Below are 26,031 nucleotides of genomic sequence, written 5' to 3' on the forward strand. Positions count from 1 at the left end.
GTAAGCCATTGGTATGTGGCCTAGATTCTGAGTTTTTATTGACTTTCTTACCTTTCTCGAAGCATAGTACCACCTCCTTTAAGAGGGATCCCTTTTGTGATCCAAGACAATGGTTAATAAATGAAAAATAAGTGAAAGTGAAATAAATTAATTCTGCTCATTTGGAGCATGTGAAGTTTAAGACTGCAGAATAAAATGAAGAACTTGATTGTCATTTCATAGCAACTTCTGTAAAGGACACCATTATTTATCACCTACAATTTTGACTTAGAGCTCTGTTTTATTTCTTTCCACTTTCTTTTTTTATTTTCATTTAAGACAGGGTATCATTATATAGCCCAGGCTGGCCTCCAGGTCAAGATCCTCCTACCATAGTCTCCTAAGTGCTGGAATTTCAGGTGTACACCAGTACACCTGGCTCTTCACCTTTTTCCAACTCAGGACAAATTGAATGGAAGGATATCAGGTTTGGTTGTTGAAGCTAGACTTTACAAGAGTTAGAAGAGTTTTGAAGTGCAGCCTTTTGCTGGTATGCTGGTACTTGCCCATAATCTCAACCTTTGAGAATCTGAGGCAGAAGCACCACATGTTAATTAAGTGGTGGATTATCTGGGGAGATAGTTTTGAGCAGGGATGACTGCTTAGTTTTCTTGTTGGTTCTATATCAGTGTTTCACCCTCATAAACATTTCAACACTTAGCAGAAATGCATATTCTCAGACCCTACCTTAGATAAGTTCTTCAGGACATTCTTAGGCACATTACACTTTGCTCTTGTGGCTTCTTTCCCCATCTTATCCTTTAGTCAACTCCTGTTCTTTATCTCAGGTGCTGCAAAGAGTGGCAGAAATTAGAATTATTAGACTACAAGCTCCATGAAGACACTGGGCACATCTGTCTGTATTGGTCACTGCTCTTGTCCCCGCCATAGGAGGTTTTCAGTAGTCATTAGGTAACCAGTGGTTTACATGTACGTCACCACCAGGTGAAGACATCATTCTATCTGTTTATAAGTTGAAGTTAATTTTGAATTATCCAATCTTTTCCTGCCCTGAGGAATTACTACATGTACCATGGACCTTGACACTCCTGAACATGTACAGTAGTTATACGGCCTTACCATATGGTTTCTTTCTCTTGTAAAATACATTAAAAAGCCCTTGAGCCCACTATTAAGTGATGATTGTGCTGAAACAGCTTGCAAGCCTAGAAAGTAGCTTCTTAGGTACTTCGAGGGATGCCAGTAATCTTGGGGACTTTTCAGTTGCATTTGGCTTAAACCAATTTCTAGTTCCTAGAGTTTCACATACCTTTTATGGCATAGTGTATGCAAATGGCTCTAAGCTAAAGTTAGAACTCTATTGCCAGCAGACTCCATGTCTGAGCTAGTTTGAATCTCAGTATGGCATTTTTGCTTCTGCCAGATGGAAACACAGATATTACCCCTCCCCTCACCTCCCAACTTTTCTTATATATGTTCTTGCTTGCCACATCTCATTTGGACTCTCCAGTAATAGGAGACATTGCAGTGGGAAAAATTTTCTTCTCTACCAGTAGTACTTCCAGGAAGACCCTCTACCCTGAACTTTCAAGAGGCACTTGTAATGCATGTTCAGCTTCCTGAACACTAAGAGATACTTGAAAATCTCTGTGGTTTATAGCCCTTTCAAAATAGCATTTTAAAATTACTTTAAGCAGTCTGTTTGCCAGGGGGCAGTAACAACTCACTTGAATTTTTCGCCTGAGGGGAGGACAAAGAGCATTTAAAACAGATGTGCCAGCATTAATAGTTATACAGATTTGATGAACTACAGCTTGAGTGTAAGAAAAAAAAAAAATCCTCCATTGTGAAGAGGCTCCAAGCACCCTTAACCTTTGTCCTTTTCATACATAAAGATTTCCTTCCTTTTTAGTAGCAGTGCTATTTTTGCCCCTGTGCCAAACAGTGGACCATGAGCAGCAAGTTATACTTGGGTTGATGTTAGCTTATGGGGGTCCCCTTCCTCCACCTCTGTTTCAGGCTTTCTTTCTTTCATGTCTCCATATTTCTAATTCCAAGACTAGCACCTACTATTGAATCAAAAGGCACCTTGGAATCTAGTATAACACCTTCCCTGTTTGGAAATCTCTTCTCCATTGTCTTTTTTTTTTTTTTTTGGTCAGTTGTGGGGCTTGAACTCTGGGCCTGGGTGCTGTCCCTGAGCTCTTCAGCTCAAGGCGAGCACTCTACCACTTGAACCACACAGTGCCACTGCTGGCTTTCTGTTGGTTAATTGGAGATCAGAGTCTCACAGACTTTCCTGCCTGGGCTGGCTTTGAACCGCACTTTTGAACTTCGATCCTCAGATCTCAGCCTTCTGAGTAGCTAAGATTACAGACATGAGCCTGACTCTCCATTGTCTTTGACATGCTAGACCAGACTGCTTTGGGTTCCCACATGTTGCTACAGGAGACATCTGCTAAAAGAAGTTCTTAATCTTCCCATTGGAGTGGCAGCTGCTATCTGTTGTGTTTCCTTCGTGTCAGCCAGGCTGTCTTTCCTTGGCTATTGGATCTTATTGTCAGAAGACTGTTGTAATCAGGTCCAGCCACTGTACCTGGTGTCATCTCATCCCCTTTCAAGGACCTATTGCTAGTAGGGAATATGATGGGTACCAATTAGCTCCCAAACTGTAGTTGGCCTGGAGAGAAGCATATATTAATTGTCACATAGTAATTCTTTTAGATGGCAGCTGCTTCCATTGTACCATATCATGGCCAACTTCCTTTTTAATGAAAGCTTTCCCAGATTATAATCACAAAGAAAATGGGATACCCACTTAGGTTGAGTAGTGTAGGTAAGGTACAGTGTGTAATAGAGTACTTCACTGATTATGGGCATAGGGCAGATAGTAATCTAGGCTGAGAGACAAGGCTGACTGATGCTATGTGTGAAATTATACATACTCAGTGGTCTCCGGTATGATTAGCTCCTGGACTAGGTAGTATGTACCACCTTCTTAAAGATTCTCTCAAATCTTTGTCATGAATTAGCATTGGGGCTGGGAAGGTGGCTCAGTGGTAGAGCGCTTGCCTTGCATGCCTGAGGCCCTGGGTTCAATTCCTCAGCACCACATAAGCAGAAAAAAAAAAAAGCCGGAAGTGGCGCTGTGGCTCAAGTAGTAGAGCGCTAGCCTTGAAGTGAAGAGCTGAGGGATAGCGCCCAGGCCCAGAGTTCAGGCCCATGACAGGACCAAAAAAAAAAAAAAAAAAAAAGAATTAGCATTGGAACAACTTTGAGATAGGATTCATAACCTGAAGGGTTTTGAAATTTAATTCACACTATCTAGGACTAGTAGGAGAAGATAGATTTGACCTGACCCTTTTGTATTAAGCTTCACATTGATGATTCTTCGGTTCATACCCATATTGCTGACCTCTAGTGAATAATAGCCTACTAATGGCAGTTACTTCTTTTCATAGAAAGGCGAGAGGACCTTCGAGGAGGATTTATGCTTTGCTTTTTGGACGATGGAGCAGGAATGGATCCGAGTAAGTGATGAAATCATTGTTTTTCTTTTGGGAAGGATATATCCATTTTTATAAAACACTTACTATTAAACTTGGTTTTCTGTGGCCTCACTGTTGCTGTAGGGGAAGTGAGAAACCTGAGAAGACCAGTTGCAACATCTCAACTGTAGATCTGCTAGGTCCTGCCCTAACATAGGAGATACAATCTGAATGGCAACTTAAAGTCAAATTACCTGTCTCTTGATGTGGTATTCATCTGTTTGTACTACATCCTGAGGCCAGAAATTCTGAGGTCTCCCCCATCCTGTTACCATGTTCTGGTAACAGAAAATATGGTGCAACCATAGTACTGACAAGCCATGCATGTGACCTCCATGTGAGTCATGGTTGCCAGTTTCCTCGGAGAGAGAGGTTTTAACACACAAACCTGGATTTAACAAGGCTTAGACTTTAGACTTTGAGAAGCCTCGGAGGTAAATACTAACTTCTCACTTTCTCTTGTGTCTGCCACTTCAGGTGATGCTGCAAGTGTGATCCAGTTTGGGAAGTCAGCCAAGCGAACACCAGAGTCCACTCAGATCGGGCAGTATGGAAATGGGTTAAAATCGTAAGTATACTAGAAGATTGTCCCAGGGCTGAACACAAAACCACGTGATGCTCTCTCTCTTACTCTCCTCCCACTAATCCTTCCATGACCAGGACTCCAGAAAATGATTTGGGGGTAGTTTATAACTACTTGTCCAGCTCAGTGTGCTGTACAGAATGGAAAACATAAGTGTTCAAAATAAGTTGATAGGGAGAAGCTGTGTGTTTCTCTTCGCATGGTGTTCTAGAACTGTGTCTCTCCTTGTATTGAAACTTCTCCTGTGTTTGAGGATGTGAGTAATTCTTTTATGGGGTTAGGATGCATAGAAGATGGTAAGGGGTTGACCTTATGGTATAACAGTGTTTCTGAGGGCCTGCAGGGTGTCATGCTTTGTGCTAGGTGCTGGGGAGCCAGTGTGTGTGAGAGAGAAGCCCTCCCCCCAGTCGATGCGGTCTTTCATAACTTGAAAGGCCCTTACCTCATGTCTCCAGTTCCCCTGAGACCTCTCCCTCAGCCCTTAGTTCCCACTTGTTTATAAAGTGTTTGGAATGTGTTGTTCTGGTTTTGAGTGAAACCCCAAGAGAAAGGTTTCTATTTCTGAAATGCTCATTTCCAGCTGTACATACCTTCGATGGAATAAGATTTAGTGGAATTGGAGTGTGTGCAAATGGAATTAGGAGTCACGTTTCTAGTCATGCTGTGGAAACGGGTTGTTTTGAGAGAGGATCTATCAACAGCCATTATTGGGCCTCATATGCCATGTGCTTCTGGTGTGGAGGAGAAAGAGAGTACTTCCAAAGAAATCAGGGACCTGGTTCCTGGACTTTCACAAGGTTAGAAACCAGATGGTAATAATAAGCACCTACCCTAGGCGAGGCCCTGCTAAAAACCTCACCTCGGTGGTCGCACTTAATCTTTGTCACCCTATGATACACAGGAACTGTATTCCCATTTTCAGATTAAGAAATGGAGGTTTATGGGGGTGATGTGACTTGCCCAAAATTGTGTCTATTTGGACAGCTAGGCTATGAATCAGGTCTTTCTAACTGCAAAATGGAAGCTGATGTTCATTTCAATAAGACAAAGTAAGGTTCAAACCTTACCCATTTCTGTAAGCTGTAGTTTCTTTTTTTGTAAATGGAGATTATAATATATACCAAACAATTAAAGATTAATTGCTATCATTGCTGTGAGAGTCCCTGGTCTGGTTTCTAGCTTCTGTCTCCTCAGATCTTGCCATAGCAGGCTCTTACCCTAAGTCAGCGAGGCCTTTTGTTGTTAGTCTTTTGTTGTTGTTGTTACTGTTTTTTTTTTTGTTGTTGTTCTGGGGCTTGAACTCAGGGTTTTGCACTTGCCCAACTTTTTTGCTCATGGCTGGTACTTTACCAGTTAAGTGATGCCTCTAGTTTTGGTAGATGGATTCTTAATGAATTTTCTGCCCAGGCTTGCTTTGAACCATGATCTTTCAGTTTCCTGAGTCTCAGCTTCCTGAGATAACAGGTATGAGCCTCTTGTGCCTGGTACTCAGTAAGTCTTGATAGGACCAAGGGAACTGTGTTTTTCACAAATGAAGTGAATCATTTGGGAACATTCTCCAGGGGATTCTCATACAGGTGATCTAAGTCCTCCCAAAACTCAGGTTTTTCTAGAGTCAGTGGAAAGTCTGATTTCCCAAATGGATTGAGGGTTTGCCTTTATCTATTTTGTCCTATCAGTTCTCAGGGGCTCAGTTTCACTTTTCTGAGGGTATCTTTCCTAATCTAGAAAATGAGGTTTTGGCCAGGTCCCAGTGGTCCATGCTTATAATCCTAGCTATGCAGGAGGCTGAGATCTGAGGATGGTGGTTCAATGCCAGCCTGCGCAGGAAAGTCCATGAGACTCTGATCTCCAATTAACCACCAGAAACCAGAAGTGGAGCTGTGGCTCAAAGTGGTAGAGTACTAACCTTGAGCCAAAGAGCTCAAGGACAGTGCCCAGGCCCTGAATTCAAGCTCTACAACCGGGGGGGGGGGGGGGGGGGGAGATGTTTTGGCCTCTGACATTCTCTCTTACATAGGGAGATTTAGAAGTAAGTGAAATGCAACTCAGAAAGGCATAGAAAACTGGAAAAGAACACATATATTCAATAGACTAGTGCAGGTTCCATTAAAATGGGAGCCACCTAGTGTCTATTATGGACAATGTAACGAACAGTTCAGGAGTTGGAAAAGAGTACCAGGAAAAGGTGACTTGTGAGAAACCATCAGGTTTTGGGGTTCTTGGTATCAAGGCCCTATCTATAGTAAGCATCAAAGAGGAAAGAACAGAGAGAGAGAGAGAGAAAGAGAGAGAGAGAGAGAGAGACTGAGACTTTGCCAGGCTAGAGCAAGCACAAGCTTTTTCAGAAGGCTACTCTGAAAGCTTAAGTGAAGAAGGAGAAATGTGAAATTGAAGGGGAAGGAGCTCTGCCAACCCCCCAGGTGCTGGAGGAGGAAAAGAAACAGGATTTGGCAGCCCCTAGGACATCTCTAGAGAGTGTCCCAGGAGTTTTTCTGTTTGGGGAAATGGGGCATGACATTCATTTGTGTGCTTGGCATGCTAGTCTGGTTTGTATTTGTACTCAGATGAGAGTAACAAGGCTTCCACCTCTGTCATCTCCTGGGGATGTTGTGAGGACTAATGAGATAATAGCCATAAAGCCCCAGAAGCTGTTCAGAAGAAAGAAGCTAAACAGCCTTCCTATTGAGTAGGCAGTTCTCCTACTAGTGCTTCATGCTTCTGCTCTTCCTCATGCTACCTAGTAAGGCCTGTCCCTGCCTGCTCCTCAGAAGGATTAATGTAGCTAAGATGGAAGGAAACCATCAATTCCAGACGTTTTTGCTTGTGGAAGGCTCAGTTCCCAGAAACTGGCAGCATCTGAAAGTAAAGGACCTGCCTGTGTCCGAAGGAGCTCAAGGTGTCAAAGCCATTCTGAGACGGAGGATGGCTGTGGTTATTGGACATCAGCCAATCGTAGTCCTCCTTGAACACAATTGTCAAAGGACCCAGTGTTTGCTTGAGCCTTGACTTCATTCTAGCTTTTGGAACACGCATGAGCATAAATATTGAGCTGTTCCATTGATAGTGCTACCATTTGCTAAGTGACAGGAGATGTATTTGTGCTAGTGAAGGAAGGCTAGATTGGAAACTGAGTGTGGCCCACACAGAGAGATGATGTGTTCATGGTGCTACCTAATAAAATGGCATCCAATGGCATGGAGCACACAGTGGACCTCGTGTGGCTGGGATGAACTCTGAGCTCAAGGGCAATTACTGTTCACCTTGTGGTGATAAGCTAAGAATCCGACTAATATGAGGCTTGTGGCCAGTAATAAATATCTGAAAAGATGGAAAGATGAGAGATGGAAAAATGAACGATGGAAAGAGAGCCCTGTGTGGAGGCTAGGTATGGTTGAGAAAGTTGTAAGTAAAGCCTAGGAATTACAAGCTATCAGAAAAGCAAAGGAAAGAGTGTTGGCTGAATTAAGACTGAACAAGAGCTGTGGAACTCAGCTTAGAGACCTTGAAAAGAGCTCTCAGTTTCAGTCACATGGTGGGGTTGGGGGTGGGGTTTATTCCTCTTAAGGCTGAGATTCAATTTCTGGAAGAATAACCAGTTTTCTCCTTTCTTTTTGTAAAGAGGCTCAATGCGTATTGGGAAAGATTTTATTCTCTTCACCAAGAAAGAAGATACCATGACCTGTCTCTTCCTGTCCCGCACCTTTCATGAGGAAGAAGGCATTGATGAAGTAGGTCACATCCCTGTGGCCTGAATTGCCACTTGCAGATTCCTGGGGTTACAGGGTTGCAGCACATAGTCGTTGTTATGGGACTAGCTTGTTGCATGAATTGTGAGAGGAAGCAAAAGCTCTCTTTTGTGTGTATGTGAGATCCTGGGATTTGAATTTAGGGCTTCACATTTGCTAGGCAGACACTGTATCACTTAAGCTACACCTCCAGTCCTGTTTCCAGTGGTTTGGGCTGGGTTGTAGTCACTGTTAGGGGCAAGAAATCAAATCTCAAAGCACTGATGTGCTATTCTGTTTCTGAGAATCAGGCCATCAAGTGGCAGGAGCCAAGAGTTGGATTTGCAGCTCCTCTAGACCTGTAGCATCCTTTGGATCTCATCTGTACAGGCTAACACTTGTGTAGAGCTGTGTTTTCTGTGTTAGCTGTGAGGAATTTTGGGGGGGCTTCCCTGGCTCTGGATGAAGTCATAGCAGACAATAATAGTAGATAATGGTATAATGGTAATTTTGTGCATTGTGTTGTCCTTTTGAGGGAACATGTTGTTCTGATACAGCCTATATCAGAAGTCCCAGACCAGACACCTACAAAGCCCTCACAGGTAGTGAAGTGGACAAGAGAATGGAAACCATCATTTGTGAGCTCAGTGGAAGTGGCAGCTGCCTCCTGGTCTGACTTCAGAAGTGGCTGCTGGAAGAATGGCCTAATAAATCCAGTGTATTATTTTTTTTGGGGGGGGGGGGTCCAGTCGTGGAGCCTGAACTCTGGGCCTGGGAGCTGTCCCTCAGCTCTTTAGCTCAAGGCTAGCGCTCTACCACTTGAGCCACAGTGCCACTTCCAGCTTTTTTCTTTTTTTGCTTATGTGGTGCTGAGGAATTGAACCCAGGGCCTCATGCATGTAAGGCAAGCGCTCTACCACTGAGCCACCTTCCCAGCCCCCAGTATATTCTTATTTTAAAAACATTTTAGTAATTAATGATGTAAGCTACACACATACTCAGTTGCTTCTCTTGGTGGCTAGGTAGCTCAGATATCTGCAGAGCTGTTTCTTAATTGAGGGGAACAGGAAAGTTGTGTCTAGCCTCTGGCTGGACTTACCTCCCTCCATGTGTGAGTAATAGAAGTCAGAGCTTGAGAGAAATTTTGTAGAAAGAAGTCCATGGAGCAGATAGTCAAATTCAGAATGTCAGTCTAAGTCTTCCTTGTTGTTTAGCTATGAGTGAATTTGTACTGGTTCTGTTGAGACCTAAAATTATATTAAATTAAAAAAAAAAAAAAACATAGTGGGCTGGGAAGGTGGCTCAGTGGTAGAGCGCTTGCCTTGCATGCCTGAGGCCCTGGGTTTGATTCCTCAGCACTACATAAGCAAAAAGAAAAAAGCCAGAAGTGGCGCTGTGGCTCAAGTGGTAGAGCACTAGTCTTGAGTTGAAGAGCTGAGGGACAGCGTCCAGGCCCAGAGTTCAGCCCCCACGACCGGACCCAAAAAACAAAAAAACATAGTAAACTATTTCATGTTGAGAGTGGCAGCAGCCTATCTTTTCTTACTGCCTTTCCTTAGCAAGCCTGTGGATTTTTCCATCTTTTTGGTGCAGTATGTCACTTCATTTGGCATACCTGGAGTGAGAGGTATGCTGTAGCAACAAAAAACAGGCTTTCTAGAGAAGGTAGGACAGGACGACGTAGCCTGGACTGGGGTGTTGAGTAATGTTTCCTGGTGGAGAACTGTTCAAGTCTGTGTAATGGCCTGCTCCAGGCCTTCAGGTCTGGTGAGGGTGGGGCTGCTGGGGGGGGGGGGTGTCTCTGGGAGCAGGAGGCTTTACCCTCAGGGCTTTGTTGAGTTGAGTAGGGTTTTATATTAAGCAAGAGTGTGCTAGTGTCAGAACTGTTTGGTTACTGTGTGATGATCAGCTTAGAAAGATGGAGATGTGTGTGAATGTTGAAGTGGACAGGTGAGAAACCCTGGCTGTGCTTTCCCAGTGGGAATCATACATAGCAGGGGTGGTGAGAGAAATAAAGGAGGGGTTATGAATGACTTAAAGGCTCTGGTGTGGCAGTTGGGGATGGTGTACTATTCAGAGCTGGGAAAGAATAGCAGGGGGCCAGTTTGGAAGGGAGAGTGTAAGTTTGTGTAAGTGAAGTCCGAGTCTGGACTTGGGAGAGGTTTGGGCTCAAGCAGAGAGGGGAGTGAGAAGAAGACCTGGGAACTGGGTAGGCCAATATGGAAAGGTCGGGGAGAGGAGAAAGCAGCAAAGGACACAAAAGGTAGGAGGAAAAGCAGGAGAATGTGACATTGAAACTGAAGGAAGAGTGCCCAGTAGAAGTGAGTGCCTGTGTGGAAAGGAGTGCCCACAGTCTAAACGGATGCCACTGTCACCAGCTGCTGCCATAAAGAATGGAGATGAAGATACAAGTTCATAGAACATAAATGGCACTCACTTCTATTGGTGGAAAAGCTAGGTTGAAATTTTTTCCTTACTTGGTGCTAGAAGGTCACTATTTTGGATTGTACTCTAGTGTGAACTCAGCCAAAATTTCAAAATAAAGATCATAGTTTAGACTAGGTGGAATGTGTCCAAACCAGCCCTGTGGTTGAATGCTTTCAGCAGGAAGCTTCTTAGAAACCAGCAGTGTTTCAGAACTCTTAGCAGTTTATCATCCTGGCACTTGTGGAGATACAGAGTCCCTTTGTATAAGGATAGGCCATCTGGTTCAGACCCCTGAGGTACCTCAACTGGATTGCTATACTCTGCTGGACTCTGCATGGTGGTTGGCATAATTAGGGGGAGTAATATTTGAAGTAGGAGTTCTAAGAAAGATAATATTTTTAAAAAACATTACTTAGAAGCAAAATCTATACATGTGGAAGAATGTATTAAAGTAAATATACATTTGAGAGTATAACTATAAACTCAGCACTCATAATTGCCATTAGAAGTTCCCTGTAACCCTCTCACCAATCAAATTCCTAACTTTGCCACTGGAGGGAACACCTTTGAGTCTTTTTGGGGCTGATCGTGTTCTTTTTTTTATATAGTTAACACCTGAGTATACATCTATAAATAGTAGTTTACAATTTTAATTTAGTTTTACATAAATGAAGTCACATTTTGTACCTTCTTTCATTAACATTGTTTTTGAGATTCATCAATGTTTGATGCCAAGTTGTCAGTGTGTTCATTTTCATTGCTATGTGATTCTCTGGATAAATATTCCATAATTTAATACATCTGGTCTTTAGTGCATATTTATTATTCCTACACCTGTTTGTAGGTACATACGTAAAGTTTCCTGTAAGATATAGGGTATTTACTCAGGAGTAGAATTGCTGAGTTGTAGATTATGTGCAGTTTTAGATTCACTAGGTAATTGCAAGTATGTTTTTCTTAACTATAAGAGTAACATTTTAAACCAAATTAAGAAAGTAGTCAGGGATAGCCCAAGCAGGGAATTGCCCTTGCAGCTGGACATAAACCATTATGAATCTTAGAAGATTGTGTGGTGAAGAAGCCACAGAAGCTGTCTGCTAGACTTCAGTGCATGGGCCTTAACTCTGGGCTGTGTGGAATCATGGGAAGGGACCAGATGGCTGCCTCTTTTGGGGGAAGGCTGTTCTGGTTCCTTACTCCCAGAGTGCACCTGTGCTTACTCCAAAGGTGATAGTTCCATTGCCCACCTGGAATTCTCGGACCCGGGAACCTGTCACAGACAATGTAGAAAAGTTTGCCATTGAGACAGAACTCATCTACAAGTATTCTCCTTTCCGCACTGAGGAGGAAGTGATGACTCAGTTCATGAAGATTCCTGGGAACAGCGGTAAGAAGGCTTTGAGCCTCTGCAGCCTTTAGAATCCAGGATCTCTATGGCCACAAGTGGCATGGGCCAGGGTTGGCTGGCAGAATAGAAGGATTTCTGTTCCCTAGGAACCCTGGTGATTATCTTTAATCTCAAACTCATGGACAATGGAGAGCCCGAACTAGACATAGTCTCAAATCCGAAAGATATCCAGATGGCAGAGACCTCCCCAGAGGGAACGTGAGTATGGCTGGGGAAGGGTGGCAAGCCTGAAATTCTCCCTGAAATCCTCCTCTGGATTTCTCTCTGTGGCTGCACCAGAGCTATTGGAGCTGAGAGCTGCCTGCCTCCTTGCCACAAAGCATCAGGCCTGTGTAGCAGGAGAGTAAGCAAAACACTAAACTAAGAGTAATGATTTAACAGAAGAAACTCTAGGGAAGAAGATTGCCCCCTTGTCTCTGGTAATGGCAATGCTAGGGCAGGTGAGCTGTCCCTGGGCCACCTGTGCTGGAGACATGACCAGGCCTAGTGCCCATGCTGAGGGAGCACTCTGCCTCAGACCAGCAGGAGATGACAAAATGTGAGGTGGAGAGGAGGGGGGCCCTGTAGAGAGGCCTTGGTCGGACTCACTTGGGTTTGTTGTGGGACAAATGACATCGCTCCTTTCTGCCTCCAGGAAGCCAGAGAGGCGCTCTTTCCGTGCCTATGCTGCTGTGCTCTATATTGATCCCCGAATGAGGATATTTATCCATGGACACAAGGTGCAGACCAAGAGGCTCTCCTGCTGCCTGTACAATCCTAGGTATGGGCCTGCCTACCTTGATTTAGGCTGAGGACAGAGCCTGGCTACATTTTGAGAGTGATGGAGTGTGAGTGAGGGACTGTTTGTGTTTGGCCAGCCTATGATTTGCCAGAGTCACTGGGTCCTGAGGGAGAGGCAGGGGTGAAGGGTCAATTGTAGAAGTTGGCTGGCTGACCCTTTTGAGGTGGAAAGTGGCATAGTGAGCTCTTAGGGCAGTGCTACACAGGAAAGCAAAGGGCATGACTTACCAATGGAGGCTTGCTTCTGATGTGAAATTAACAACACCCAGGTGAATAGCAAAGACACAGGAATATGATCTTTTGGATAAAATAAGCTCAGATTTGCTTCATCACAAGGGTTGTAGAAGGAAGCTGCTCAGGCTGGCCACTGGCTCCCCTGCTCCTCAGCCCTTAGATTGCTTTTTCCATTGTTCAGGATGTACAAGTACACATCAAGCCGTTTCAAGACCCGTGCAGAGCAGGAGGTGAAAAAAGCAGAGCACGTAGCTCGGATTGGTAATGCCACTCCCTATGTTGGGGCAGGGTTTGGGTGAGTGGGGTTCACGTGGGGAACCAGCCAGGGACAAAGCTGTTCAAAACTAGTTCCTCTGCAACTATTGCCTCATGTCCAACCCCTCAGCACTTGTCTCTCCAGACTCTACTCTCCTTCCTTCCATCATTTATAGAGACTTAACCTAAAATAGTGTCAAGAAGAATCCTACACTGCCTCTTGCCCCAAATACTCATATAATTGGTTTTTTTGGCTCCAGGGCAGAAATCTCAAGGTGTATCCCCAGGGCTCTCAGCTGTCTTCCTAGCTGCTTGATAGGAGTGATTGAAGACTTCTTTAGCCTCCAGTTTATGCTGAAGGTTTAACTTGTATTGCCTGGAGTGTTTTTTGTGAAGTTTGAAAAGCACACTTCAAGTATAAATAGCATCTATCCCTTGAGCTCTCCATGATTATCATTAATATTATTTTTTTAGTGATACTTGGGTTTGAGCTCAGGGCCTTATGTTTGCTTGGCAGGCATTTTAAAACCCCCAGGCTTTAAAAAATTTTGTTTGCTTTAGCTATTTTTCAGGTAAGCTCTAGTGTTGGTTTTTTTTTTGTTTTTTTTTCGCCTCCAACCTTCTGCATAGCAGGGATCATATGCACAGGCCACCATAGGTATAGGCTTATTGATCAAGAGGGAAAGGGGCATGTTTTGCTAAGGTTTTGCCTTGGCTAGCTTTCAACCTTGATCCTCCCTAGTTCTGCCTTCCCAGTAGCTGGAGGACTGCAGGCATGAGTCATCCCTTGTGCCCCTATGATCTTTTAAATAACAGATTTTCCTTTCTGAAGCAACTCTGCAGCTCAATCCTGGAGGCTTTTCCTTCATTACCCAGCAGCTGTTGTTTCTGTACACACTTCTTGTGTAGCAGTGACTGTTCTGTGAATCTAAAACGAAGGACAACTTGGAACCTCTGAACTATTTATTTTTTTGCAGTACTGGGGTTTGAACGTAAATTAGTAGGTAAATATTCTACCACTTAAGGCCCATACCCCTAGCCCTCGTGGCTCAGTGGTAGAGCGCTTGCCTTGCATGCATGAGGCCCTGGGTTCAATTCCTCAGCACCACATAAGCAGAAAAAAAAAAGCTGGAAGTGGCACTGTGGCTCAAATGGTAGAGCACTAGCCTTGAGGTGATGAGCTACGGGACAGTGCCCAGGCCCAGAGTTCAGGCCCCATGACCAGACACCCCCCCCCCAAAAAAAAAAATTCTTTATGATTTCTTCTGGTTTTCAGCTGAAGAGAAGGCTCGGGAGGCAGAGAGCAAAGCTCGGACTTTAGAAGTACGACTGGGTGGAGACCTCACGCGGGACTCTAGGGTAAGGCCCCAGCCCTGTGTTATTCTCTAGTGTTTCTAGCACTAGGAGCCCATGGCAAGCTAGCCTGCCTGGTCAAACAAAATAGAGTACAGGTTTGTCTCTGGTGGCAGCCATTTTCTTCAGAAAGCAGGAAATATGTAGATGTGGTTTTGCATCTATATCAGTGAGATTTTTTAGATGTAATGCCATAATACTGTATTGCCAGGTGATGTTGCGGCAGGTTCAGAACACCGCCATCACCCTGCGTAGAGAAGCTGATGTCAAGAAGAGGATTAAGGAGGCCAAACAACGGTGAGTTCTTGGACTTTCCTTTGGTCTTTTAAAGTTACATACCTTTTGCACTGATGGCCAGTTTGTCATTGTGACAGTAGGTTTACTTTGAGAAAATGATGAATATTGTGATCCCAAATGCTTGTCAAATCCCCTTTTAGGACAGAGGTCTACCCTTGAGCTCTCTCTCAGTCGTTGATTCTGTATGAGAAAGGACAGAACTGACACCTTGAACCACCAAGCCATGCTTGCTAGTTCTGAATCACCTCTGTCTCTGTCTCTCTCTCTCTCTCTCTCTCTCTCTCTCTCTGGTTCTACAAAACACTCATTGTATAACATTTAAGGAATAAAATTTTAAAACTTATGCTTCTACCACCTGGTAATATCTTCTTTTAATCTTTTATGTTACATATATATTCATAATTTATTCTGCCCTCATTGGCTACAAATGTGGAATACTGATATAAGTTGACTTTCTTGTTTAGAATGTGTTGCCTTGGGCCATGATAGTAGTTCTTTGTCCCTGGTCCCAGCTCTGTGTGGAGCTGCCTGGGTTCTGAGGCATGAATTGCTGGTTTGCTTCTGGTTGGTCTCCTTGCCCTAGGTCTAGGTTTCAGGTTTCTTCCATCTAAGTCATTCCGTTGCTCATGGATCTGCTTTTCTGTTCCAAGATTTTCTTGACACAGTCATGTGGTAGTATCATAGGTGTTTTTAAATTTTTGTCTCAAAAATTAATTTACCAAGGCTGAGGGCATGGCTCGAGATAGAGCACCTGCCTAGCAAATGTGAGGCCTTGGATTCAGACTCCAGTGTTGCTCTCCAGAAAGTTGATTTATGAACTGAGGATGTGGTGGTGCATGCTAGCACTTAGGAAGCTTGAGGCAGGAGAATTGTGAGTTTGAGGCCAGCCTGGGCTACATAGCAAGGCTATGACTCAGAGAAGCCACCACAATAAGAAGTCACTATAGAGAATTAATTGGTGGAGAGTCAGAGAAGGTATGAAGATAACTTTGTATTCTACCATGTAACTATCTTTGCAAAGATTTGCAGCAGCTTCATACTAACCCATTAATAGTCCATTCCTATTTCATTGCCAAAAAAATGAAAAACTGTATAGTTTTAGTTACGGAAGGCTAGAGTCATTGCACAATGAAGATTCTTAGCAAGACTAATACATAACACATTGACTCTTGGAGATGCGTTCTTTTTTTTTTTTTTTTGGGTCCAGTCGTGGGGCCTGAACTCTGGACCTGGGCGCTGTCTCTCAGCTCTTCAGCTCAAGACTAGCGCTCTACCATTTGAGCCACAGCGCCATTTCCGGCGTTCTTCCTTTTTGTTGCTTATGTGGTGCTGGGGAATCGAACCCAGGGCCTCATGCATGCAAGGCAAGCGCTCTACCACTGAGCCACCTTCCCAGCCCGCGTTCTTGTTTTTTTGGTTTACTGTATCTAAAGTTTAAGCTTAACCATCTTTATCACCTTGGTGTTTGTGTTTTTGACCAGATCTATCTGATTTTTTTTTCTTTCTTAGAGCACTCAAAGAACCTAAGGAATTAAATTTTGTTTTTGGTGTCAACATTGAACACCGAGACCTTGATGGTATGTTCATCTATAACTGTAGCCGCCTCATCAAGATGTATGAGAAAGTAGGCCCACAGCTGGAAGGGGGCATGTGAGTAAACTTCCTCCGGGGACCTTTCCAGCCCGATATGGATGCAGGGCTTTGGTTAGTGAGGTGACAGCTGTGTCTGCTTTCTCTGTGCAGGGCATGTGGTGGGGTTGTTGGGGTCGTTGATGTGCCCTACCTGGTCTTGGAGCCTACGCACAACAAGCAGGACTTTGCTGATGCCAAGGAGTACCGGCACCTGCTTCGGGCAATGGGGGAGCACCTAGCACAGTACTGGAAGGACATTGCCATTGGTAATGGGGTCAGGCCCCTGGGCTTCTGCCCTTTTTCTCTTTACCTGTAGCTTTAAGATGCTCTTGTAGCCTGAGAGGGTGAATTTCAGAAGAGGGTGAGATTGGCTCCTAATGTGACAGGTTTTGTATCTACCTTACAGCCCAGCGTGGAATCATCAAGTTCTGGGATGATTTTGGCTATCTTTCTGCCAACTGGAACCAGCCTCCATCTAGTGAGTTGCGTTTCAAACGCCGGAGAGCTATGGAAATCCCAACCACTATCCAGTGTGGTGAGTTGAGTGGTTGGAACCCTCTTCTGATTTTTTTGCATAGTAGTCCACCTACCTCTCTGTCCATCACAGTGCTTGTCTTTATGATCTGATTTGGCTCCTACTAGGGATCTGATTGGCTGTGGACCTGTAAGTATAGTCTTATGGCTATGCCTCCTAGATGAGGCAGAAAGTCACCTAACCTTCCAGGCCTCTCCCACCACAGCTGGGCCAGGTGCAATGGATTTTATACCATTGAGTGGATGAGGCAGGCAGGAGAGAAGCTAGGGACATTAAGAACCCAGGATACTGGGCTGGGGATGTAGCTCAGTGGTGGAGCACTTGCCTAGAATACATAAAGACCCGAGCTTAATCTCTAGCACCAAAGGAGTACAATATTAACTTTTCATTCTTGTTTTAATCACTGTCCCCCAAAACATACACTGCTTTATAAGGACAGAACAGAGTTGGAGCCAGAAGAAAGATCATTGTGTGAAAAGTCTGGAGCATCTTTACTTGGGCTTGGCTGTGAGGAAGACTCCAGATATTGCTGTTGGGTGTTGTTGGAACATCTGTGGGTTTTTCTTTGTTGCAGATTTGTGTCTGAAGTGGAGAACCCTCCCCTACCAGATGAGTTCAGTGGAAAAAGATTACCCTGACACCTGGGTTTGTTCCATGAACCCTGATCCTGAGCAGGACCGGTGAGCCCTAATAGTGTTTGTAGGTACTTCCCAACTCATATACACATGCACACCCAGCCAATCATCCCTTTTCCATCCACTCTTGAGATAAGTAACTTGGTGTTTCTTAAGGTCATTGCTCATATCCTTGAATCTCTGTCTTGCTGTACATAATAAGCACACAGGAGGGAGGAAAGAGTATGTCCCGTAGTACATGCCAGTTCCATGCCCTGGAGCTCAGCTGGTTGCTCCTGTCTCTCCTTTGAGTGACATCAGAGTTGGCTGAGGAACAGGGCCCTGTGTGATATGACCTCCCTAATTACTCTTCTCTCTCCAGGTGTGAGGCTTCTGAACAGAAGCAGAAGGTTCCCTTGGGAACATTGAAAAAGGACACAAAGACACAAGAAGAGAAGCAAAAGCAGCTGACAGAGAAAATTCGCCAGCAGCAGGAGAAGTTAGAGGCTCTTCAGGTGTGTAGATCATGGGCATTGGGCAGATGGCCATCCTGTGTTGTGTCTGCCTGGCAGTGGCTTTCAATGGCTCTATGTGCTCTCCATGGTGTGTGCTCAGCAAGGCTTTCCAACCTGGGCTTCCGGTCCAAACATCCTGTTTTTTAAGTACACCTTGCTTATTTTTTCAAATAACAAACTTTTGTTTATGTGCTCCAAAGTGGTCCAGTTTATTTAGAGAGTATAACTCCAGAAAATACAGTCACTCTTAACTAAATATCGTTCTAATTTTTCATGTATCACATAGTATTTATTCACACATAGATAAATATATATGTACATGTACATATTTTTACTGTTTATCTTTCTTGATGAGTTTCTAGATATGAAATTCAAAAAAGTTTGCAGAACTTCCCAAAGTTAATTTCTGCATATGTAGAAGATAGGCAAAGATACCCATCTTGTAATTTTAATTTCATTTATTTATTTATGTCAGTCCTGGGGCCTGGGCACTGTCCCTGATCTTCTTTTGCTTGAGGCTAGCACTGTACTTGAGCTCTACTTCCAGCTCTTTCAGTAGTGGGGAAAAGAGTCTCACAGATTTTTCTGCCCAGGCTGGCTTCAAACCACAATTGACAGATCTGTCTTCTGAGTAGCTAGGATTACAGGCATGAGCCACCAGCACCTGGCTTTTTTCTTTTTTCTTTTGTCGGTCATGGGGCTTGAACTCTGGGCTTGGGCGCTGTCCTTGCATTCTTCAGCTCAAGGCGAGTGCTTTATCACTTGAGCCACAGCGCCACTTCCTGGCTTTTTTTACATTTTTAACATTGGACAATTTCTTTGTATGTACACTTGTATTTCTTTGAGAATTCTTAAATTGATTACATCAACATTTATTGTTTTCTATTTTCTTGAGCGATTTACTAGATTTTTTTAAAGATTTTTTTTTTCTATCATGTCAGTTACACAGAGCGTTTTCCTTTCTGGCTTTAAGCAGTGCTCTAACTTATGTGTACCCTCCATCTGCTGAAACTCACTTGTTTTTTCTGGCTTTGTCAGAAAAAGTTTTCCATTAGGCCTTTTCCCCCTTTTGTGGCTCATTTTAGAGAAGTTTGTCCATTGATACTTTCCCTGTCTCTCAGTTGCTGCATCAGTCTCATAGTATCATGTAATTGCAGAGAGTCTAGACTTCATGTAGTTTTTGACTCTCCAGTAAGAGTAGGAGGTTTGTCAAGACTATGTTTTGGCTCAGGTTTTATTTGTCTATTTACTGTCTGGGACACATAGTGTACCAAGATGTACAACTTCATATGTTTTGCTTGCAGAAAACCACACCTATCCGCTCACAAGCTGACCTGAAGAAATTACCCCTAGAAGTGACTACCAGACCATCCACTGAGGTAAAGCCCAGGACATGGTGGGGCTCTTCCTCTCTTGTCATGCTGGTATCAGTGTTCTTGCTCCTCATGGACTCTTTTTAGGAACCTGCGCGGAGATCTCAGCGTCCTCGGTCGCCCCCATTACCTGCTGTGATCAAGAATGCCCCGAGCAGACCCCCTTCCCTGCAGACTGCCAGATTAACCAACCAATCTCGAAAGGCTCCTGTCATCAGCAGCTCCCCAAAGCCTCCTGTTCTGACAGCCCGGGCAGAAGCCAGTACCTCCAGGCTGCTCAATTCAGCTGATCCACCCCGAAAGCCTCTGAGTGTTCCCATCAAGGCTGCATCCCGGCCTGCCCCTGTGGTGCAGCCATCGCCATCATCTCTACTGCCCAACTCCAAGAACCCTCGAGAGATCCCTCCCCCCAAAGCCATTAAGAATCCAGTGGTCAAGAAACCAGAGCCGCCAGTTAGATTCTCCGCGGTGAGATGCTTTGACTCCTCCAGGCCCCTAATTACTGCGGGTGTTACAGGAATAGAATCGTGCAGTGTCAAAGCTGTACTAGAGGAGCCATAGGAAGGTCACCAAACCTAGCAGATTTTCTGCTGCCCTAAGGAGGGAGAAAGAGCAAGAAAGCTAAAAGGACTTGCTCAGAGACATGGAGTAGATTTGGTTCCCTATCCAGAGAGTTCTTCCTGCCTAAGTTTTGATGTGCCACAAATGGAGTCACTAGCACTGGCTTTTCATAGTGTAGGCAGAGGTTAGTGGCTTGGGGACAGTTGGCTTTGGTGGGCTGTAGTGGTTGTCAGCATGTGTCAGGGAGTGTACAACTGGCTAGCCAGGCAGGCAATCAGGGAACAAACTCTGAGCAAAGTTCCTCATGGTACAAGAGCCAGGATGCTGCTTACTTGTGTACTGAGTAGAGTCATGTAGGGACAGGGTGCAGTCCCCTCTGGGAATAGCCCCCTTTAGCCACACAGAATCTTCCTGTGCCTTTACACCTCACAATCCCTCACGTTCCCACTCTTCTCTTACACTAGGCTAATCGGAAGCGGAGTCTTGTGATCTCTGATGAGGAAGATACTGAGGAAGAAGCTGAGAAGAGGAAGGAGAGGTGCAAACGGGGCAAGTTTGCTGTGAAGGAGGAAAAGAAGGAATCGAATGAGGTGGGTAACTGAGATGAGCTTCTCAAAGCCTCCCTGTCTGTGGCTGTGTGCTGGCTGTGCTGGCTCCCATTGTGTTGATGATCTGAGCCTTCCACAAACCTAGGACTCTGAAGGATTCTTAGTCAACCAGATGACTACAAATGCAGTGTCAGGAAAGACTGAGAGTGAGAATGGCTCTAATGACAGGCCCAGAGCTCAACTGGTGACCTGGTGGGGTCCAGAGAGATCACTTTTTTTTTCCCCCAGACCTGGGGCTTGAACTCAGGGCCTGGGTACTGTCCCTGAGCTTCTTTGGTTCAAGGCTAATACTCTACCACTTAAGCCACAGCGCCACTTCCAGCTTTTTCTATTTCTGTGGTGCTGAGGAATTGAACCTAGGGCTTCATGCATGCTAGGCAAACACTCTACCACTGAGCCACCTTCCCAGCCCCCAGGGATCACTTTTTCCCCATGTCTGTGATATGCCTCATGCCTTAATTTTTTTTATTATTATAATAAAGGTGATGTACAGAGGGGATTACTACATTTATTTTATTTTATTTATTTATTTTGGGGTCTGGTCGTGGGGCCTGAACTCTGGGCCTGGGCGCTGTCCCTCAGCTCTTCAGCTCAAGGCTAGCGCTTTACCACTTGAGCCACAGCACCACTTCGGGCTTTTTTTTCTTTTTGCTTATGTGGTGCTGGGGAATCGAACCCAGGACCTCAGGCATGCAAGATAAGCACTCTACCACTGAGCCACCTTCCCAGCCCTACCACATTTATTTTATTTTATTTTATTTTATTTTTATTTTTTATTTTTTGGGTCCGGTCGTGGGGCCTGAACTCTGGGCCTGGGCGCTGTCCCTCAGCTCTTCAGCTCAAGGCTAGCGCTCTACCACTATGAGCCACAGCGCCACTTCCGGCTTTTTTCTTTTTGCTTATGTGGTGCTGAGGAATCGAACCCAGGGCCTCGAGCATGCAAGGCAAGCGTTCTACCACTGAGCCACCTTCCCAGCCCTACCACATTTATTTTAAAGATGACATGTCCTAGCACTATGATTTTAGAGAGTGAAACTGCAGCTCCAAAAGACACACCGATGACTGTGGGTGGCCAGTAATACAGAAGTCTTTTTTGCAGGTCATTGGAGATGCCTCCTTGCAGCAATCAGACAGTGCTGGGGAAGAGGACCAAGCTGAACTCAAAAATGCTCAGAAAGGTGAGCTTGGAGAAGTCCCCACAGCCTGCAATAGCAGTGAAGGAGATCTTTCACTAGTAGCAGTTTGCTGCAGAAGGCTTAGAGGTCTTGCTTAGGCTTGGGCCTGATGCAGCAAGTGATTTCAGTCTAATCCCAAGCAGAATTCCAAAGTTAATACCCCTTTGCAGGGTTTTGTTGTTGTTGTTTTGCTTGTGGTACTGGAGATTAAACCCAGGGCCTTGCTCTATCAATGAACCATCCATGTTCTCAACCCCACTGTATGATCTTTTTGTGTGCGTGTGCGCGCACACATGCTCTCATGAATACTATGCATGTGTAGTATTGTTTTGAGATAGTCTTCCTATCCTATACAGTCAGGCTTGCTTTGAACTTGCTGTTGTTGAACTTGTGATCCTTTTGCCCAGCCTTCTGAGTGCTGAGATTTTAATTGTATGCCATGATGCCTGGCTTTTTTTTTTTTTTAAACACTTAATCCTTTGGTGTTCACTCATCCTCTTCCCAGCAGCCTCGTGTCAGGTGAAGGATGGTGGACTGGGTCCCTGAGGCAGTAAGGCAAACATCTGGGGCTCTGTGCTCCAACTCCCCCACCTGGCTAAATGGAGACAGTAATCTAGTTCTCTGATTTCTTGTTTCTGAATTCTCAGATAAAGGGCTGCACGTAGAGGTTCGTGTGAATAAGGAGTGGTACACTGGCCGTGTGACAGCTGTAGAATTGGGCAAGAATGTGGTACGGTGGAAGGTGAAGTTTGACTACGTGCCTACAGACACAACGCCAAGAGACCGCTGGTAATGCCCCTTTCTGGGAGGCCAGGAACAGGTCAGCGAGGACAAAGGGAGGAGGCAGCATTTAGGATCCCAAGATGTCCTGACACAAGCTCTGTGCCCCATAGGGTGGAGAAAGGCAGTGAAGACGTGCGACTGATGAAGCCACCTTCTCCAGAGTATCAAAGCCCTGACACACAGCAAGAATGTGGAGAAGAAGAGGAGGCTGTGTTGGTCCAGCAGCCTGTGGCTTTGGTGGAGCCCTCTACCTCTGACTGTGCCCGCATAGAGCCAGATACCACTGCCCCAAACACCAGCCATGAGACCATTGACTTGCTAGTCCAGATTCTCCGGTTTGTGTCTTTGGCTTTCTTCTCTGGGTTGACAGTAACACTCAACATCACACTATTCCAAGTTCTCATTCTCATCTTCTTTCTTGCTTAGGAATTGCTTACGATATTTTCTGCCTCCGAGTTTTCCCATCTCCAAGAAGGAGCTGAGTGTTATGAATTCACATGAGCTAATATCTTTTCCTCTGGTGAGTCTGGCCCGCCTTTGGTATTACATCCCCATTCCCTGTTTGTGCTTGTGATTGCTCCTGAGATTGATTGCTACCTTTGCACTCCACCTCAGCTTGCGTGTGTGTGTGTGTGCGTGTGTGTGTGTGTGTGTGTGTGTGTGTGTGTGTGTGTGTGTGTGTGTGTGTGTGTGTGTGTGTGTGTGTGTGTGTGTGTGTGTGTGTGTGTGTGTGTTGGTACTGGAGCTTGAACTCAGGGCCTGGGTGCTGTCCTTACCTCTTTCACTTGAGGCTGGTGCTGTACTGTTTGAGCCACAACTCTACTTCCTGGCTTCCCTTTCTTCTGCTTAGAAAAAGAAGGAAGAGACTGTGTTGTGGAGAAAATGTAGTTTTGATACTCACCATAGAGGCTAGATATTGAGCATTCCTTGTAGTCAGAGACATGGTTTAACATTTTAGTCAAGTACATGCCTTTTATTCTAGTACAAGTAAACCTGGCCCAGGTAACAGAAAAGTGTAAAACTTAGGGCTGAGTGTAGGTAGACTGACACTGTAGCATATGATGAGCACCAGGGCTCAGGTGGCCCAGCAAATGTTGATGTGTCACCTCCTCCAATCCTTTCTTGGACACTTAAGATGCATCAGAGACATGCTGAACACAGTGAGTGGTGGGCAGTGGCTAGAGCTATGGCAGCCAGGGAGGGAGGGCGAAGAAACAAGGTTCTGCTAAGTGCTTCATTTGTGTAAGCAAGGGGGGGAGGGGCGGCTATCTGAGGTGAAGACTCCAGTGGCAAAGGCTCAGGTGGGGGCGGGGGAAGGATGGCAATAGGGTTAGGGCAGCAGGTTTTAAGTTAAGCATTTAGGAGAGAAGAGGCTGGAGAGTAGGAAGTGGTGCATTTTAGGTGTCTACTGTAAGCGTGCTGGCCTAACCTCTGTGCAGGGAATGGATGGAGGGCCAGCAAAAGTTTGAGCTGCAGGAACCATCTAGTCTGCACCATGTCCAGGGCAGGGGCCTACAGCTTTTTAATAGGCCAGTTAGCAAGTACAGCTTTTCAGACCATCTAGTCTCTATGGCAACTACTCATCTCTGCCACTGTAACATGAAAGTTGATTTGGTCCAGGGGCTATAGTCTGCTGCCCAGCCTCTGCAGTGGATAGGATTGATGGATGTTGAGATAGAGGCAGAGAGGCTAATTGTAAAAGGTCAGAGGTGAGAGGATGGGAATGGAAGCCAGGATTATGGGAATGGGCCAGAGGGTGAAAGGACTGAGTGTCAGAGGTTATTGACAAACTCTTGTCATTCAGTGACATGTGACAGTAAAAGCAGATTTTTAGGCTTGTGTGCAATTAGAAGTTATTTTAACAGAGAAAACAGGGCAAGGGTAAGGAAAGTGATAAGCTGAGGTCTGTGCTGCACCTGTTTCTGGTGATGAGCAAAGGGCCAGCAGAGATGGGAAGCCAGGAGCTTGTGTCATCCTCCTGATGTGGGACATTTATATGATAAGATTTTCTAGGGAAGGGAAGAGGTTGAGAATAGAAATTGGATTAGTTTATCCTGAATGTAGATCCTCATGTGGAAGCCAAGTTCTTGATAATAGTTTGCAAGAGAGAAAACATGGGCTTTATTTAACTTTTCTATTTTCAACAGTGAAATAAGATAGTAGTTGAAGAACCTTAGGCTCAGAGAGAGAAGTGAAGAAGTCTGTGTGTTAGAGACCCCAGATTGGAATTCAGGCACTACTTCACACAAATCTGATTCTTGCCACAATGCAGTCTTGCTGTCACAATGAATGAATGAATGAATGAATGAATGAATGAATGAATGAATGAGAGGGCAGAGTGCTTGAGGAGTCCATGACAGAGCCCATGACAGTTTCTTCACAGAAAACTCCAGGCTTTGGCTTTTGCCCTTGTTTAGCCTGTGGGTGCTCTGGGCAGATCCCAGGACAGCAAACAGCTGATAGGACAGCTGGGTCTAGCTGGCATCTTCTTGTCGGTCAGATTTGTTGCTTTTGTCTTAAAGTTGTTACCAAACTCAATGCAAAGCCTGGGGACAGCAGGAAGTCTGCAGTGAGCCTTGACTGCTCAGCCCAAAACAAAGTCAAAGTGGGTCTGTGCCGAAAAATAGCTAGCTTATTTTACAAAAAGAAGTATAATTCCAGCATGCATCACTGAACTTCTAGTTGTTGTGATGTCTAAAACCACTCTTTTAAATTGTGGAGTGGAAGGGGGCTTGAGGATGGGCCAGGGACTTGAGTCTGCTAAATTCCGATGTCCTTATCAGTCTGCGAATGCTGGTTCTTTTTCCTGTTATGCTAGACCATGGGCCCTGCAAATACATTATCATTTTTTTAAAAATTAAATGTAGGCTTCCAGCCAGGCTCAGGTTATAGTGCACTGCATGGGCTGCCAGGAGAAGCCTGGCGACTTCAAGCTGACCCTGGGCAGTAGCAGTGCAGCTCTCAAGGTGGCAGTGGTGCTCACTCTTGGGCTTCCAAGGACTCCTAAGTACTTAGAAATGATGGAGTTAGATATGGGAGCTGTCACTCAAGTTTATATTGCACTCTTGGTTTTCCCGGACTTCATGGAGAGTCAAGGTTGGCATGAAATAAATTGAGAGTACCAGAACTACAGCTCATGTGTCTCACTGGTCCAGATAGAGAAGGGGAACGGTTATAGACTATGGCGTTTACTCCCGTCTCAGCTGCTCTCAGCCATGACAGGATTAGGGAAATCAATCCTGCAGGCATCTCAAAAACTGCAGAGGTGATCCAGATCAGATGTCCTTTATCTTGGCCACAGTGGAGTCTGATTCTGTTATAAACATACTGATGTGTTTATACTGCCAGACCCTCAGATCGTAGATGCCTTCTATTCACAAAAGATTGGATCTGTATTGTCAAATAGAGGTTGCTGTGGGGATTTCTTACTGCATTTGTATGCACATTATGGCATGTGCAGAGATTTGAGGCCGTAATGTGTTACCACTCTCCTAGCTCTCACTTTGAGCTCATGGTTGAAGCCACTTCCTCACTTCTTCTTTCCCTTCCTCAGTCCTTTTGTGCCTTCTGGTCATTCCAGCCAGCTTGGCATGGCAATTCACATGGCCTTAGACAGCTGAAG

The 26,031-nt window shown here is 44.9% G+C and overlaps 1 protein-coding gene across 2 annotated transcripts in view; it reads left to right on the plus strand.

Annotated features, from left to right (window-relative positions):
* The window catches only part of Morc2 (MORC family CW-type zinc finger 2), a 42,623-nt gene that overhangs the window by 11,404 nt on the left and 5,188 nt on the right, over positions 1–26,031 (plus strand). For both annotated transcript variants that reach the window (XM_069994523.1, XM_069994522.1), the window contains exons 4-24: positions 3,462–3,530; positions 4,026–4,116; positions 7,754–7,862; positions 11,514–11,673; positions 11,781–11,892; positions 12,329–12,454; positions 12,890–12,969; positions 14,240–14,322; positions 14,528–14,613; positions 16,123–16,263; positions 16,357–16,511; positions 16,652–16,780; positions 17,355–17,460; positions 17,777–17,909; positions 19,214–19,288; positions 19,370–19,750; positions 20,308–20,433; positions 21,551–21,629; positions 22,274–22,415; positions 22,520–22,744; positions 22,836–22,929. In XM_069994523.1, coding sequence (XP_069850624.1) covers positions 3,462–3,530; positions 4,026–4,116; positions 7,754–7,862; positions 11,514–11,673; positions 11,781–11,892; positions 12,329–12,454; positions 12,890–12,969; positions 14,240–14,322; positions 14,528–14,613; positions 16,123–16,263; positions 16,357–16,511; positions 16,652–16,780; positions 17,355–17,460; positions 17,777–17,909; positions 19,214–19,288; positions 19,370–19,750; positions 20,308–20,433; positions 21,551–21,629; positions 22,274–22,415; positions 22,520–22,744; positions 22,836–22,929 — 2,702 coding nt within the window. The remainder of the gene's footprint in view (positions 1–3,461; positions 3,531–4,025; positions 4,117–7,753; positions 7,863–11,513; positions 11,674–11,780; positions 11,893–12,328; positions 12,455–12,889; positions 12,970–14,239; positions 14,323–14,527; positions 14,614–16,122; positions 16,264–16,356; positions 16,512–16,651; positions 16,781–17,354; positions 17,461–17,776; positions 17,910–19,213; positions 19,289–19,369; positions 19,751–20,307; positions 20,434–21,550; positions 21,630–22,273; positions 22,416–22,519; positions 22,745–22,835; positions 22,930–26,031) is intronic.

The sequence above is a fragment of the Dipodomys merriami genome, unplaced genomic scaffold, assembly GCF_024711535.1.
Source record: "Dipodomys merriami isolate MVZ:Mamm:240054 unplaced genomic scaffold, mDipMer1.0.p SCAF_45, whole genome shotgun sequence".
Lineage (NCBI taxonomy): Eukaryota > Metazoa > Chordata > Mammalia > Rodentia > Heteromyidae > Dipodomys > Dipodomys merriami.